The sequence below is a fragment of the Pongo abelii genome, chromosome 2 (assembly GCF_028885655.2).
Source record: "Pongo abelii isolate AG06213 chromosome 2, NHGRI_mPonAbe1-v2.0_pri, whole genome shotgun sequence".
Classification (NCBI taxonomy): domain Eukaryota; kingdom Metazoa; phylum Chordata; class Mammalia; order Primates; family Hominidae; genus Pongo; species Pongo abelii.
In genome coordinates this window covers 102,828,913-102,845,299 of record NC_085928.1, presented here as the reverse complement: position 1 = coordinate 102,845,299, position 16,387 = coordinate 102,828,913, and the positions used below count along the sequence as shown (strand labels likewise).

At 43.3% G+C, this 16,387-nt stretch overlaps 1 protein-coding gene across 4 annotated transcripts in view; it reads left to right on the top strand.

The window, feature by feature from the left end:
* Positions 1-16,387, top strand: part of RAD54L2 (RAD54 like 2) — a 130,404-nt gene that overhangs the window by 40,245 nt on the left and 73,772 nt on the right. For 3 of the 4 annotated variants that reach the window (XM_024244349.3, XM_024244350.3, XM_002813693.6), the window contains one exon: positions 12,672-12,864. In XM_024244349.3, the coding sequence (XP_024100117.2) occupies positions 12,726-12,864 (139 nt within the window). In that variant the 5' untranslated portion in view covers positions 12,672-12,725. Of the gene's footprint in view, positions 1-10,170; positions 10,297-12,671; positions 12,865-16,387 lie in introns of all 4 variants that reach the window. The other variant, XM_063722085.1, reaches the window with a different exon arrangement.

The following is a 16,387-nucleotide window of genomic DNA, read 5'->3' as shown; positions in this document are numbered from 1 at the left end:
ATCAAGCTGTCCCTCTGAAGTCAAGCCGCTTTTCTGTGACATCCAACTGCAGTCTCTGTTGCACACCTGCTTCTCCTCTCTCTGCAGGCTGAGCCTGGGCTTTTTTTTTTTGAGACAGAGTCTCACTGTGTTGCCCAGACTGGAGTGCAGCAGCGCAATCTTGGCTCACTGCAAGCTCTGCCTCAAGCCTGGGGTTTTTATGGTGCAGGATGGGGGGCAGGGCGAGCCATGGGTGGTTTTGGAAAAGGAAACATTTGAGTGGGAAAACCGATGTAAGTTCTCACTTTGGGCCATGGTTCCAGGCTTGAGGGTGGGGCCCTTGCCAGGGACCTGCCCTCTTCTGCCCAGAATTTCCCTGCCTCCTGTTCCTATCCTAGTTCTCATTATCAGTTTTATTATTGCTTAAAATATGGAAAACAGTTTTCTCCTAATTCTCGTTATCAGTTTTATTATTACTTAAATTATGGAAAACAGTATCTGAAACGAATTTGGTTCACGTGAGATTCTTGTCTTCCTTTGTGAATTGAGGGGATGAAATTCACTACGTATTTCCATTTACAAACCCCTGTACCATTTAATTACTAAGTCAACTAGAAATGTGACATTTAGTAGTTTAAAGGTACAGTTTAGGGGCATGTGTTCTCAGGACCTCTGAGGCTATATCACAGGCAAACAAAAAAGTTAAATAAGTAGTGTATAGATAAGAAAAGGTACAGTTTACCGGTTGTGTTGAAATAATTCCACAGTTTATTTTTACACGTGGGAAGTCAAGAAATCCGTCTTCAAACTTTCTGTTGCATTTTGCAGATAGAAACTTTTTACCCTTATTTGCCACTTAAATCCTTGTGACACTATATTTCCGACACCAACAATCACTTCTCCAAACAGCACCATGTTGTTTCCAACACTAACAACCAATTTTCCGATTCTCTAGACACCAACTAGATGTTCAACAGTATTCAATTCTGACACTGCCGGGAGTTGGAGCAGATACCACAGGCTAAGGGCTCGGTATTGCAACAACACCCCCACTTTAGACACTAGTCTCAAGTCTTGGCCCACCAGTAACTTCTGACCAACCAGCTATGAATAGGGCATTCCCAAGACCTCTCCTCAGGTTTAATAATTTGCCTGAATGGCCCATATAACTCAGGAACACATTTTGCTTAGGTTTACCTGTTTCTCATAAAGGATACAACTCAGGAACGGTGAAGTGGAAGAGATGCCAAGGACAAGGTATGGAGGGAGTGGAGCACAGAGCTTCTGTGCCCTATCCTGGAGTGTCACCCTCCCAGCACTTTGATGTGTTCTCCAACCTGGAAGTGCTCTGAATCTCACTGTTCAATAATTTTTATAGAGCTCAATTTCCAGCCCCCACAACCCTACTTCTTAGAGTTCAGTGGGTGGGGCTGAAAGTTCCACCCTGTAGTCCCTGGTCGTTCTAGGGATGGGGTCTTTCTAGGTCTTTCCAGTCCCATCCTGAGGCTATCTAGGGGCCCAACCCTAAGTTTATCAGCATAAACTCTGGTGTGATCAAAAGGGGCTGATTATAAATAACAAAAGACACTCCTATCACTTAGGAAATTCCAAGGATTTTAGGAGTTCTGTGCTGGGAACCTGGGACAGAGACCAAATATATTTTGTCTTATACACAAAGCACCACAAAGGGCCTGCAGCTGACTAACATTACCACTGATTTTAGAACTGTGAGAAGCAGAGCCAAAAGAGTTTACTCCTGTCTTGAAGCTAAGTGCAGAGTGCCCAAGTCACTGGCAAAATCACAGTGGAAAAGCGTTAATAACCATACAAATGCAATAATATTAGTATGTTATATTATTTTCTGTAGAATATTTTGAAAATACAAAAGTATATATCACAACGTAGTAGTCATCCATTAAAACTTTTATTTGTAGTAGATACCAATTAAGGAAAAACTGTAGAAACAACCTATATACCGTGTAGGTGTAGCTATTTTAAAAGAATTGGTAATTGAAAATCTAAAGTGACCAGTGTCAGCTCAGAAAATCAGCGGTGGTTGTTATTATTATTATCGAGACTGTCACCTAGGCTGGAGTACAGTGGCTCAGTCTGGGCCCACTGCAACCTCTATCTCCTGGGTTCAAGCGATTCTCCTGCCTCAGTCTACCAGGTAGCTGGGACTACAGGCACGCACCACCACACCCGGCTAATTTTTGTATTTTTAGTAGAAACGGGGTTTCACTGTGTTGGCCAAGCTGGTCTCGAACTCCTGGCCTCAAGTGATCCACCCACCTCGGCCTCCCAAAGCGCAAGGATTACAGGCGTGAGGCACTGTGCCTATTTGCATTATAAAAGGATTCATATAGAATTCCTGCACAGTCTTATTTAAAAGCTTTGATTTGTTGAAATGCTACTTCCACAGAGCTTTTCAGGATCATGTCTGGTGAGTAGTTTGACTAGATAGAATCTTTGTCACACAGTTCATACTGAATGTTCATGCGGCTATGAAGGGCAAAACATCTCCTCTGTGCGCAGCTTGTATTGGTCTGGGCTTGAAAGCACCCAGACTGAGCTCTGTGACTCTGTGATAGAGCTCTCAGGAGAGGGAGGATCCTCAGAGGGCTTGTACTTTGAGAAGAGACTGGCAAGGGAGAATGGAGGCAGTGGTGATTGGGGAGTTGGAAGGATGAAACACTGAGCATGGCTTGGCTTTTTTCCAAGCCTCTTCAGTCTCATTGTCTAGCAGATAAACCTGATCTGCTTTTAAGCTGTTCTGAACTCAGGGCTGACTTAGGCTTAGGGAAGTCTGAGGAAAGTGGACCCTCCGTGTCCCTGCCATGTGGGTTCTTGTTTCTGTAGTCTCCCTTCTCTTTTCTTTCTTTCTTTTTTTTTTTTTTTTGAGTCAGGTTTACTCTGTCATCCAGGCTGAAGTGCAGTGGTATGATCATGACCCACTGGAACCTTGAACACCTGAGCTCAAGTGATCCTCTGGCCTCAGACTATAGGTGGGCACTAGCATGCTGGCTAATTTTTAAATTTTTTTGTAGAGATGAGGTCTCAGTATGTTGCCCAGGCTGGTCTCAAACTCCTGGGCTCAAGCAATCCTCCCACCTTGGCTTCTCAAAAGTCCTGAGATAATAGACATGAGCCACTGTTCCTGGCCAGTAATCACCAGCTTAAGAAGTTATAGCTGTGTGGAAAGACACAGGACTCCTAGGTCAAATGGTAACATCCTACATACATAGGAGGAAACACACACACAAAGCCTTTGTTCACAAGCAAAGAATTTCTTTCTCATTCTTGCCTCATCCCCTGTATCCAGAGATCTTATTTTTTTCCTCTTTTATCACCTTCATATTACACTGGTCTGATGTTTTTTGTTTTGTTTGTGTGTGTGTCAGTGAACTTTTCAGAGCTCGGCTTTCTAGAGAGTGGAGCAGTGTCTGTCACACAGGCTTCTCATAGCTCAAACTGTCATCCCTGCTTTAGCTCATCTCTTCCTAATTGCTCTCTACCCTCCACCCCCCACAACTCTGCCTTTTTTTTTTCTTTCCTGCTGGCCGTGATTCCATGGAGAAGGAAACGAACCTTTCATTTGCTCCCCTCAGAATGGCCTTCTAGAACTTTACCTCTGTTTACTCAAAGCATCTGGGAATAATCCTGTAGGGATGTGCTATTCAATGACTTCCTACTTGAAGGGTCTAAGCCAGGGAAGTCTTGAGGGGAAACACAGAACCTCTCAGCCCTTCTCCATTTTAAACCAGTTGTGGATAGCAGATTCAGTGGTAAAAGTGAAAATTTGACTTTGCAAATGCAGCATTAACTTCAGTCATTGAGAAAGCTTACCTTTGATGGCTATTTACATATGTAAAATAACCTATCAATAATATGTTTGTAAAATACATATACCATTTATATATCAGATTAATCTTATATTTTGTTGTTGTTGTTGTTGTTGTTGTTGTTTGAGATGGAGCCTCGCTCTGTTGCCCAGGCTGGAGTACAGTGGTGCGATCTCGGCTCACTGAAACCCCTGCCTTCTGGGTTCAAGCGATTCTCCTGTCTCAGCCTCCTGAGTAGCTGGGACTACAGGCGCATGCCACCACACCTGGCTAATTTTTTCTATTTTTAGTAGAGATGGGGTTTCACCATGTTAGCCAGGATGGTCTCGATCTCCTGACCTTGTGATCTGCCTGCCTTGGCCTCCCAAAGTGCTGGGATTACAGGCGTGAGCCACTGTGCCCGGCCTGTTGTTGTTTTGAGACAAAGTCTCGCTGTTTCCTAGGCTGAATGGAGGGCAGTGACACGATCACAGCTTACTGCAGTCTCAACCACGGGCTTCCCAGGCTGGTCTCAAACTTCTGGGCCCAAGCATTCCTCCTGTCTTGGCCTCCTAAAGTGCTGGGATTATAAGGCGTGCGTTACCATGCCTGGCCTATTTGAAGACAATATGGAACAGTTCAGATATTTAATGATGTTCACATGTGATTTGGTCCTCTGCATATTATATTTTAAAAATGTAAAAATTCTTTGATGGGTGCGGTGGCTCATGCCTGTAATCCTAGCACTTTGGGAGGCTGAGGCGGGTGGATCACCTGAGGTCAGGAGTTCGAGACCAGCCTGGCCAACATGGTGAAACCCCGTCTCTACTAAAAATACAAAAAATAATCTGGGCGTGGTGGCAGGTGCCTGTAATCTCAGCTACTCGAGATGCTGAAGCAGGAGAATTGCTTGAACCTGGGAGGTGGAGGTTGCAGTGAACGAAGATTGTGCCATTGGACTCTAGCCTGGGTGACAGAGCAAGACTCTGTCTGAAAAAAAAAAAAAAAAGTAAAATTTTTTCTTTGTGACACCTGAAAATTTGAGGGAGATCATAGATCTTAGATAGATCTTAGAGTTTTGTAGTCTTAGAACAGCAGTTCTCAAACTTTTTGCTCTTAGGACCCTCTTATACTCTTAAAAGTTATTGAGGCCTCCAGTGAGCTTTTGTTTATGTGGGTTATACCTATCAATATTTGCATATTTGTTGTATCAGAAATTTAAGAATGTTAATGTATCTTTTTTTTTTTTTTTTTTTTTTTTGAGATGGAGTCTTGCTATATCACCAGGCTGGAGTGCAGTGGTGTGATCTCGGCTCACTGCAACCTCCGCCTCCCACCTCCCGGGTTCAAGCAATTCTCCTGCCTCAGCCTCCTGCGTAGCTGGGATTACAGTCACGTGCCACCATGCCCAGCTAATTTTTGTATTTTTAGTAGAGATGGGGTTTCACCAATTTGGCCAGGGTGGTCTTGATCTCCTGACCTCGTGATCTGCCCACCTTGGCCTCCCAAAGTGCTGGGATTACAGGCATGAGCCACCATGCCCAGCTAAGAATGTTAATATATCTTAAAAATTAATAAACTTACATGTTAGCAAATAACCTTTTTAATGAAAAATATTTTCTAAAACAATCAAATTGGAAGAGTAGAATTGTTTTACACATTTGAAAATTTGAAGATGTCTGGCTACATAGAGACAGCTAGATTCCTAGATCTCCTTCAACGTATAGCCTGTTGTGACTTACTGTTTTGATGTTGACTTACTGTATTGTTGAAGCACATGAAGAAAAACGAGCCTCACACAGACACGTAGTTGGAAAAGGAAGGCATGTGTTTTAATAAAGCCTTTTCAGATTGTGTATATTCTTTGGTACTATGCCAAAACTCTGACAAGTGGTAGCTTCTTTTTTTTTTTTTTGAGTCTCGCTCTTCTTGCCCAGACTAGAGTACAATGGCCCGATCTCGGCTCACCACAACCTTCACCTCCCGGGTTCAAGCAGTTATCCTGCCTCAGCCTCCCAAGTAGCTGGGATTCCAGACATGTGCCACCACGCCCAGCTAATTTTTTTTTTTTTTTAGTAGAGACGGGGTTTCTGCATGTTGGTCAGGCTGGTCTTGAACTCCCGACCTCAGGTGATCTGCCCACTTCGGCCTTCCAAAGTGCTGGGATTACAGGCATGAGCCACCGTGCCCGGCCGACAAGTGGTAGCTTCTTAAAGGTTAATTGTAATACAGAGTTTGAAAAAATTACCTCAAGGAATTTTTTTGTACTTTGTTAACATAAAAATCCATTTTTTATCTTGCACTTTGAATGGCTTTTTTTTTTTTTTTTAAGTGGGGTAGCCTCTTGAGCCAGAGTGGGCTCAGAGACTCCCTGAATGGCTCTTTAAACCATAATTTTGACATTGTGGTTCCATTTAAAGGGTCTTGGGGACTCCCAGGGGTTCCCAGACCACACTTTGAGAATTGCTGTTTTAGAATCTGGAAGAGATCTTGAAGATTAACTCAGGCCCATTTCTTCCCTGGGTTGGAATAAGAGGAGTGATTGAAGCTGAGGGAGGACTGACTTGCCCAAAGTCACGCAGCTAGTTATTCATAGAGCTGTGGCTGGAATTAGGTTTCTTGACTGATTCTGTAAACATGTCTCTAGTGCTATGCTAGGTTCTGATTCCCTGGGCCAGGCTCCATTGTGCTATCTTTTGGAGGTAGTTGTCTCCTGTGGCCCTGGTCCTTCGAGTCTTGAATGCATTTGTTCAGCTTTTGTTTCTTATTTTCTCTTAAGTTTCAAATTGCCAAAATCATCATTATATTTCCAAGTAAAATGTTGAGCTGTTGTGTCAGTTTAGCTCTGTGGCTGCTTTGTGTGTATCTAAATTTTTTTTAAGTAACTGATAGACACTCAAAAGGCATTGGGCTACATGGAGGTTTGAAGTATGCATTGGGTGTGATTGGAGTAGTGTCTGTTTTGCATAGGAAAGTATTTGGAAAGAACTTTAACAATCCACAGTGGATCTCTCAGCAGACTGGAAGAATTCTGTGGATACTTGATGAGTACTATACTCCATATAGTACTCTATAGTACTATATATACTATATATATATATGTGCTATATATACTATAATATATATACTCTATAGTACTTACTGTAGAGTAACTGAACTCTTTCTTTTGTCTTTGAATTATGTAAATTCCTTGTCTATTTTTTTTTAAGGGTATTGACCAAAGCTTTGGACTGAATGTTTTCCTGCTGTTCTTTTTTAAAAATTTTTATTTATTTATTTATTTTTTGAGACTGGCTCTATTACCTAGGCTGGAGTACAGTGGTACAGTCATGGCTCATTGCAGCCTTAACCTCCCAGGCTCAAGTGATCCTCCCACCTCAGCCTCCCAAGTAGCTGGGACTACAGGTACACACCACTATGCCTGGCTAATTTTTTTTTTTTCTTTTTTTGTAGAGATGGGGTCTTCTCTACAAAAAAGCCCAGCCCAGGCTGGTCTCAAACTCCTGGGCTCAAACAATTCTCCTGCCTCAGTCTCCCAAAGTGTTGGGATTATAGGAGTGAGCCACCGTGCCTGGCCTGTTTTTCTACTCTTAAAAGACTTTCTTCCCCTTGTAGATTAGCTCAAATCCAGTGTTTTGTATAGATATTCTTCAAGAAAAAAAACAAGTCATTTGCGCTTGCTGTGGACTTGCTTTGAGACCATTTGACAGAATTTAGTACTACTGAAGGTCACCAAAATTAATGAGGACATGGCAGTCTGGGAAGGATCCTTTTATTTAAAAGGAACAATCATGATGCTATCAAGGACCATAATGACATCTTTGAAATTTCATGAGCTGCCTTACAATGATGAGGCAGTGTGTGTGCTCGGAGTCTTATGATTTCAGTGTGAACTCTGCAAGCCTGGTGGTCTGCTTTGTGAACAAAGGCTTTGTTTGTGTGTGTGTTTCCTCTTGTGTATATCCTAATATCCCCACCTTGCCATGCCTCATGTCTCTAAGGCCTGTGCCTGCATGCTTAATTCTGCTGATCGTTGGCCAGGTACCACTCTATTGACAGGTGGCGTTGTCTTTGAACTTAGCAAGGCAGAACAACATTTTCCTTCACTCTCAAGATTGCTATGAGGTGCTAGGCTAGGATTGGCTATGGGTTTCTTCATAATTACAGCCTCTTTTTAACAAACCCAATATATTAAACTGTAGACTTATTAAAACACTTAGGGGTTGAATATTTGCTTTTCAGAGTGCTCCTCTTTAGAGTTCCTTTAAATAGCTAGTTCTCCAGTTTCATTAAAGTATAATTTGATTCCCAGAACATGCATTGCAGGAACACAGGTCCTCATTAAGGTGCAGCATACCCATTATTGCTCTCCTGGTTTCTGTGTATTAGAGGCAGAGCCCCTTGTCACTGGAGATTGTAGCAGTGTTTTGCCTAGAATGAGGAGCAAATGAGGGAGATGGATTATTTTCTTTATCACCACCCCGCCCCCACTGCCACCAACCATGTCTGTCTAACAGTTCTACTAAGAGCTGACTACTGAATCAAGGCTGCCTTGTGTTCTGAAAGGCTATGCCCACATAGAGGTATGTGTGTGTGAGGGTGGAGCCCCTTAGAGAAGAATACAGTTGACTGCTGCTGCCCACCAAGACCAGCCTTTCCTCCTTTTCACTTGTTGCCTGGGCTCAAGTGATCCTCCTGCCTCAGTCTCCCAAGTAGCTGGGACTACAGGTGCGCACCACCATGTCCAGCTAGTTTTTGTATATTTTGTAGATATGGGCATCGCTGTGTTGCCCAGGCTTGTCTTGAACTCCTGGGCTCAAGCAATTCCCCCACCATGGCCTCCCAAAGTGCTGGGATTACAGGCATGAACCACCACACCAGGCTCTTTGTTGCTTTTTTTTTTTTTTTTTTTTTGGGAAGTCTCTGTCGTCACCACACAATTTCTTCTCTAGAATGACAGGCATTCAGGTTGCCTAAAAGTACTTGCTAATTAAAAATGGTTCTCTAAAATCAGCCAAGCACACTGCAAAGAAAACACTTTTTTTTTTTTTGAGATGGAGTTTCACTCTTGTTGCCCAGGCTGGAGTGCAGTGGCGGGATCTCAGCTCACTGGAATCTCCACCTCCCGGGTTCAGGCGATTCTCCTGCCTCAGCGTCTTGAGTAGCTGGGATTATAGGCATGCACTACTATGCCTAGCTAATTTTGTATTTTTAGTAGAGATGGGGGTTTCACCATGTTGGTTGGGCTGGTCTTGAACTCCTGACCTCAGGTGATCTGCCCACTTCAGCCTCCCAAAGTGCTGGGATTACAAATGTGAGCCACCATGCCTGGCCAAAACACTCGTATCTCAAGGAGTCTAGGATGAAAGAGAGGGGTTGTGCTGATTACAAGCATTGACTTCCAAACACAGAGTAGTTACTGATGAATATACTAACATTCAGAAATAAATTTCACTGCAAATATTAAGAAGTAAATTTTACTTTCAAAGTTGTTGATATCTAATTGATTTACTACTTCCTTTCTAAAACCTATTAAATGAACCAGGGACACAGGATAGTCATTTCTTTCTTTTTTTTTTTTCTTGAGATGGAGTCTCGCTGTGTTGCCCAGGCTGGAGTTCAGTGGCGCGATCTCAGCTCACTGCAAGCCCTGCCTTCCGGGTTCACGCCATTCTCCTGCCTCAGCCTCCCGACTAGCTGGGACTACAGGTGCCCACCACCATGCCCGGCTAATTTTTTGTATTTTTTAGTAGAGACGGGGTTTCACACGTATTAGCCAGGATGGTTTTGATCTCCTGACCTCGTGATCCACCTGCCTCGGCCTTCCAAAGTGCTGAGATTACAAGCGTGAGCAACCACGCCCGGCCGGATAGTCGTTTCTGCAGAGATTTGAAATCTGCCAGGTCACTAAGTGAATGGTAGCTCAGCATTAATTATATGAATTTGTATTTGTTGATCGCATTTATCCCCTGTCTGTTAATGCCCTTTGTAGATGTTTTTGGAAGTGAGTTATTAATGCAAAAATTTAAATTTTATTACTAGATCATTTCACAGCTGTTTTTTACTTTGTCTTGAGAGGCTAAGTACATGAACCGTCTGCACACACACACTTGTAATTCCTGTTATTTCTAACTCTGAACAATCCTTAAGTTCTAGTTTTCCAAAGCTCGAAATAATCTAGTTTGCTTTTCTTTTTTTCTTTTCTGTTCAGGAGAAGATAGATGTTATGTTTCAGATTATCTGAAGCTTAGTAAGAGATTGCAGTTCTACGGTACTTTTTATGTTAAATGACTAGAGACTTGTACTTCAGTTTTTATTTTGGGAGATAGGAATTTGAGGATGATCTGATTGTTGATGTATTTATCTGCAGCAGTTTATCTTATAAAAGATGATTTATGGCCGGGTGTGGTGGCTCACGCCTGTAATCCCAGCACTTTGGGAGGCAGAGGCAGGCGGATCATGAGGTCAGGAGATCGAGACCATCCTGGCTAACACGGTGAGACCCCATCTCTACTAAAAATACAAAAAATTAGCTGGGCGTGGTGGCGGGTGCCTGTAGTCCCAGCTACTCCGGAGGCTGAGGCAGGAAAATGGTATGAACTCAGGAGGTGGAGCTTGCAGTAAGCCAAGATCGCGCCACTGTACTCCAGCCTGGGTGACAGAGTGAGACTCCATCTCAAAAAAAAAAAAAAAAAAAAAAAAAGATGATTTACCTCTTCTCTGATTTTAGTATGAAAATTTGAGGCTGGGTGCAGTGGCTGATGCCTGTAATCCCAGCACTTTGGGAGGCTGAGGCGGGAGGATCACCTGAGGTCAGGAGTTTGAGACTAGCCTGGCCAACATGGTAAAACCCCGTCTCTACTAAAAATACAAAAATTAGCTGGGTGTGGTGGTGCACATCTGCAGTTCCAGCTATTCGGGAGGCTGAGGCAGGAGAATCACTTGAACCCAGGAGGTGGAGGTTGCAGTGAGCTGAGATTGTGCCACTGCATGCCAGCCTGGGTGACAGAGTGAAACTGCATCTCAAAAAAAAAGAAAAAAGAAAAGAAAATTTGAAATATACAGAAAAAATAGAAAGAATTGGTCAGTGAATTTACTAGTCAACATTTTGCTATATTTACTTTATCAAAGAGCTACCCAACTAGCCATCTCTTTACCATGGTTTTTATTTTTTTACCCTCAAGAAGGAATGGCCTTTACAGCTAATAGTAAAGTGATAAGAGAGACAAACAGACATGCACAGTGCCTGACACATAGTAGACATAATATAGCAGGTTAGCAAATGATGGACTGAATGTGAATGAATGAATAACTGGGGTAAAACATACTTCTAGCTCCTGAGTACTCCCAGCCACTCCTCCTCTGCCGTTGGTGCTCACTCTTCCTGGAACACACTCCCTCAAGATGTCTTTATGGCTTCCTTCCTTCCTTTTGGTTTCTGCTCAGTGAGAACTTCACTGACCTCCCCTATATAAACTAGCAGCTCCTCCTGCCACACACCAGCCCTAAGTACTCCCTGCATGCTTTGTTCTGCTTCCTGCCGTGTCCCCAAACTCTAGAATAGCACCTGCGATTATATACAGCTGTTCCTCCACGTACAATGGGGTTACATCCTGATAAATGCATCATAAGTTGAAAATATTGTAGTTGAAAGTCTATTTAATACACCTAACCTACTGAACATCATAGTTTGGGCTAGACTACCTTAAAGGTGCTCAGAACACTTAACACTGTCTTAGCCAGGCATGGTTGTATGTGCCTGTCATCCTAGCTACTCAGGAGGTCTTAGGCAGAAGGATTGCTTGAACCCAGGAATTTGAGGCTGCAGTGAGCTATGATTGTGCCACTGCACTCCACCCACACTCCAGCCTGGCCAACAGAGCTGGACCTTGTCTAAAAATAAATGAATAAAATAAACAGCACTTACATTGTCTACAGTCAAAATCATCTGGCAGCACAGAAAACTGCACACTTCGTGATAGCATGATGGACTGGAAGCTTCGGCTCGTTGCCACTACTCAGCATTGCCAGAGAGTATACTTCCATATGTCACTAGCCTGGGAAAAATTTAAAATTTGAAGCACAGTTTCTACTGAATGTGTGTCATTTTCGCACAATTGTAAGTTAAACCATCGCAGGTTGGGGACTCTGTATACGTGTGTGTGCGTATATATATATATATATATATATATATATATATACGCACACACACGCACACATATGTATATGTATAAATAGATACAGAGAGTTGGTGCTCAGGAAACAGTTGATACAGGAAGGAATGAACAAATGGGAATTCCAAGATTTATAGTTGTGTTGTTATTGTTACTTTAAGGTGTTTTCTTGTCAAAATAGCCAAGAGATGTTTGAGGTATGCAGTTACTAAAACATGTCTCAGAGCCAGAACACTCATAGGGAAGGTTGTGATTTGGATACGGTTAGCTTGCCTTGCTTAGAGAAGTTCCAGGGAATTCATGTTCAGCATTTTTTTCTTTGTTTTTCTTTTGGAGACAGAGTCTCACCTCATTGCTCAGGCTGGAGTACAGTGGCGCCATCTTGGCTCACTGCAACCTCTGCCTCCCCTCCCCGCTTCAAGCAATTCTCATGCCTCAGCCACCTGAATAGCTGGAATTACAGGTGTGTGCCACCATGCCTGACTAACTTTTGTATTTTTAGTAGAGATGGGTCTTCACCATGTTGGCCAGGCTGGTCTCGAACTCCTGACCTCAAGTGATCCACCCACCTTGGCCCCCCAAAGTGCTGGGATTACAGGCATGAGCCACTGTGCCCAGCTAGCATTTTTTTCTTTGAAAGACTTGTGTTCCTAAGCAAAACCCTTGGTGATTCTGATGCCTCTCATCCTCCTCCTAGCACCCCTGCAGTGGACCATGAGTCGGTAATGCCCACTGAGGACCTCTGGGAGCCATGTCAGACGAATCTGCCTCAGGGAGCGATCCAGACCTGGACCCGGACGTGGAGCTGGAGGATGCGGAAGAGGAGGAGGAGGAGGAGGAGGTGGCAGTGGAGGAATGTGACAGGGATGATGAAGAAGACCTGCTGGATGGTAAGTGGGCTCTATTGAGTGACAGAAGTTGCCTTATATTTTCCTCCAATGGAATTTTTGCTGGGAGACCTTGGTGTTTCCAGTTAGATTTCTTAGGCCATCCATAGTGGGAAGATACAGACTAGGAACTGAGATGCAATGAATTCAGATGCTCATTCCTAGGAAATGGATTATTGTTCCTCCACATAAGCTTTGTTTTACTGCTGGAAGAACCTTTAGCCTTTAGCTTGTCTCTGACAGATGTATGGACTCAGGTCCGGAGATGCGAGTGTTGCATACTTGCCCAGGTCATGGAGGAGTCAATGGCAGAGTTCCTATGGTAAGACTTTGCAGTCTGGAGGCCATGGGCTCTTCAGGTAGATGTGAGGGTAACTGTGAGTGGTCTGTAAGTTTTCTGAAATTATACATACAATTCTGCTTGTGTGTACATGAGGGAATTGTCCGGGCAGAGATTCTCAGACAGGTTCACAACTTCAGAAAGCTCACTGCATCTCCTGCAGTGCTGCGCTACCTGTTGGGCCATTCTGGTGACTATAAATTGCCCCTACTGGGAGGGCACTACATCTCTATAGCTGGTGGACCCCCTTTTGATGCCTTCTATTTGGTTTGCTCAGCTCACTCCTTCCTTTCCCTCAGCTTCTTGAAATGGCATTGGACTTTTAATGTTCAGTCTAATGTTAGGTTCTTTGGCCAGCCACAAGGCTTCTCAATTAATTCCAGCCTTTTATGGCGTAGGATTTAGTTGTCTGTAAGCTTCCTACTGACTGAGGAATAGGGTTTTTGTCTGTTCATAACAGACCCCCTAGTGGGACTGAACGTTTCATTACATCATCTAATTACTTGAATGTGAAGGAACTAAGGAAAATATACTCCTGCCGTTCTCCAGATTCCAGGAGGATGAGCACTGATCCTCTGTCTTTGCTGATGTTTACTATCTTCAGTTCTCATTCATCCTAACAGCTGTCATGTGGCTTGGCAATCCATTTGCCCTCCTTTATACTGTCCAGAAGCCTCTCTCCATTTTTGCAGGGAAATGACCATTCACTTTTATCCCTCCAGTAGCATTTGCTCTCCATTGCTAGCTTATTCAGTTGGAGTCTCATTTCTAGAAAGTAGAATGAATAGAAATAATGGAAGACAGTAATGTTTGCTTGGCTCTCATTGTTCCTGAGATGATGTTAGAGTCCCTAGGTGTCAGCATCACTTTTTGCTTTTCATCATTTGGGTTCTCATAATTGTATTTACAGACACCCTTAGAACTCCCATCAGGTTTAGATTGGATTTTAGATGCTTCTGGTGAGTGTAATGGATATATACACACTATCTTCCCTGTTGGCTTCTTGGAATTCTCTTTTCCCTTTTCCTTGTAAAATTGTTAATTATTCAAAAATTACATGATATGCTTTGCGGACTTTACTATTATTTATTTAGAAATGACAAGAATTTAATTGTGATTTGTTTCAGAATAATGTAGCTGTGCAATTTGGTTTTGGTGTTTTTTTTTTTTTGAGATGGCGTTTCGCTCGTTGCCCAGGCTGGAGTGGAATGGCGCCATCTCGGCTCACTGCAACCTTCACCTCCCGGGTTCAAGCGATTCTCCTGCCTCAGCCTCCTGAGTAGCTGGGATTACATGTGCCTGCCACCATGCCTGGCTAATTTTGTATTTTTAGTAGAGATGGGATTTCTCCATGTTGGTCAGGCTGTTCTGGAACTCCTAACCTCAGGTGATCTGCCCGTCTTGGCCTCCCAAAGTGCTGGGATTACAGGGGTGAGCCACCATGCCCGGCCTTAAATACTTTTTTAAAATTTTAAAATGACTCATTTTTATTGAAGTTCAGAGTGATAAACAAATGTTCCATTAGGCACTATGTCCTGCTGTGCTCTGCTAGGTTAACTGACTTCTTGGAATTTGACTCAAGGACCATTTTTTATATTTCACAGTGTTAGAGCCACAAAAGTAAAAATGATACTTCTGTTACCTGTGGTGTCTTTGACCCTATTTTACCTCTTAAAGCTTTTTTTCTTTTGTCGGCCCTGGCTGGAGTGCAATGGCGCGATCTCGGCTCACTGCAACCTCCGCCTCCCAGGTTCTAGCAATTCTTCTGCCTCAGCCTCCTAAGTAGCTGAGATTACAGGTGCCTGCCACCACGCCCAGCTAATTTTTGTATTTTTAGTAGAGACAGGGTTTCACCATTTTGGCCAGGCTGGTCTCAAACTCCTGACCTCAGGTGATTCACCTGCCTCGGCTTCCCAAAGTGCTGGGATTACAGGTATGATCCACGCCTGGCCTAAAGCTTTTCTTTTCCTCTCATGTTGAGCACTTTACATAATTTTCCTGAAAAATCCAAAACCTGCCTATTTCTTTAGTCTTGTGCTTGCTGCCATCCCGTAGTCATGGGCAGAGAAGCTAGCTATTCTACTAGTAAGAATAGCTATGAATCAGTTTTAGTTGGTGTAGTGTGATGTGGCCCTTTTGTTTTCTTAGAGCAGTGGTTCTCAACCTGGTATGATTTTGCTTCTTAGGGAACAGTTTACAATGTGTGAAGACATTGGTTGTCAGGATTCTTGGGGGTGGGGTGGGGATGCTACTGTCATCTTGTGGATAGAGGCTGAGGATGCTATTAAACATCCTACAATGCATAGGAGAGCCCCCAGCTCACCCCAACAATTATCTGTCCCAAATGTCAATAGTACTGAGATCTGAGAAACCATTTCACAAAGGAAACTTACTTCAGCCCCCTTTTTTTTTTTTTTTTTTTTTGAGATGGAGTCTTGCTCTGTCGCCCAGGCTGGAGTGCAGTGGCGTGATCTCGGCTCACTGCAACCTCTTCCTCCCAGGTTCACGCCATTCTCCTGCCTCAGCCTCCCGAGTAGCTGGGACTATAGGTGCCCGCCACCACACCTGGCTAATTTTTTGTATTTTTAGTAGAGACGGGGTCTCACCATGTTAGCCAGGATGGTCTCGATCTCCTGACCTCGTGATCCGCCCGTCTTGGCCTCCCAAAGTGCTGGGATCACAGGCGTGAGCCACCACGCCCGGCCACTTAAGCCCTTTTTATTTGAAGTTTCATCTCTACTGGATAACTGTAGCTTACTTTTATATTGTTTGTCATAGTTTACAGAAGCATGTGAACAATCTTATTCTTTTAAAAAAACTGTGTCTTTTGGCTTTGGTGTATTGTGTTTGTTTTCTTTGTAATTTCTACTTTATAATTTTCTATTTCTTTTGGGTTTATTTTGCCTTTCTTTCAGACTTCTTAGGAATGTGTGTAGCTCATTAATTTTCAGATGTTTTTTCTATATAAGCATTTAAAGGTATAATTTTCCCTATAAGCTTTAGCTCCATCCCCCCATAACACACTTTATCATACTTGTCTTTCTTTTTTCTTTTTCTTTTTCTTTTTTTTTTGAGACGGAGTCCTGCTCTTTTGCCCAGGCTGGAGTGCAGTGGCGTGATCTCAGCTCACTGCAACCTCCACCTCCTGAATTCAAGCAGTTCTCCCACCTCAGCCTCCTGAGTAGT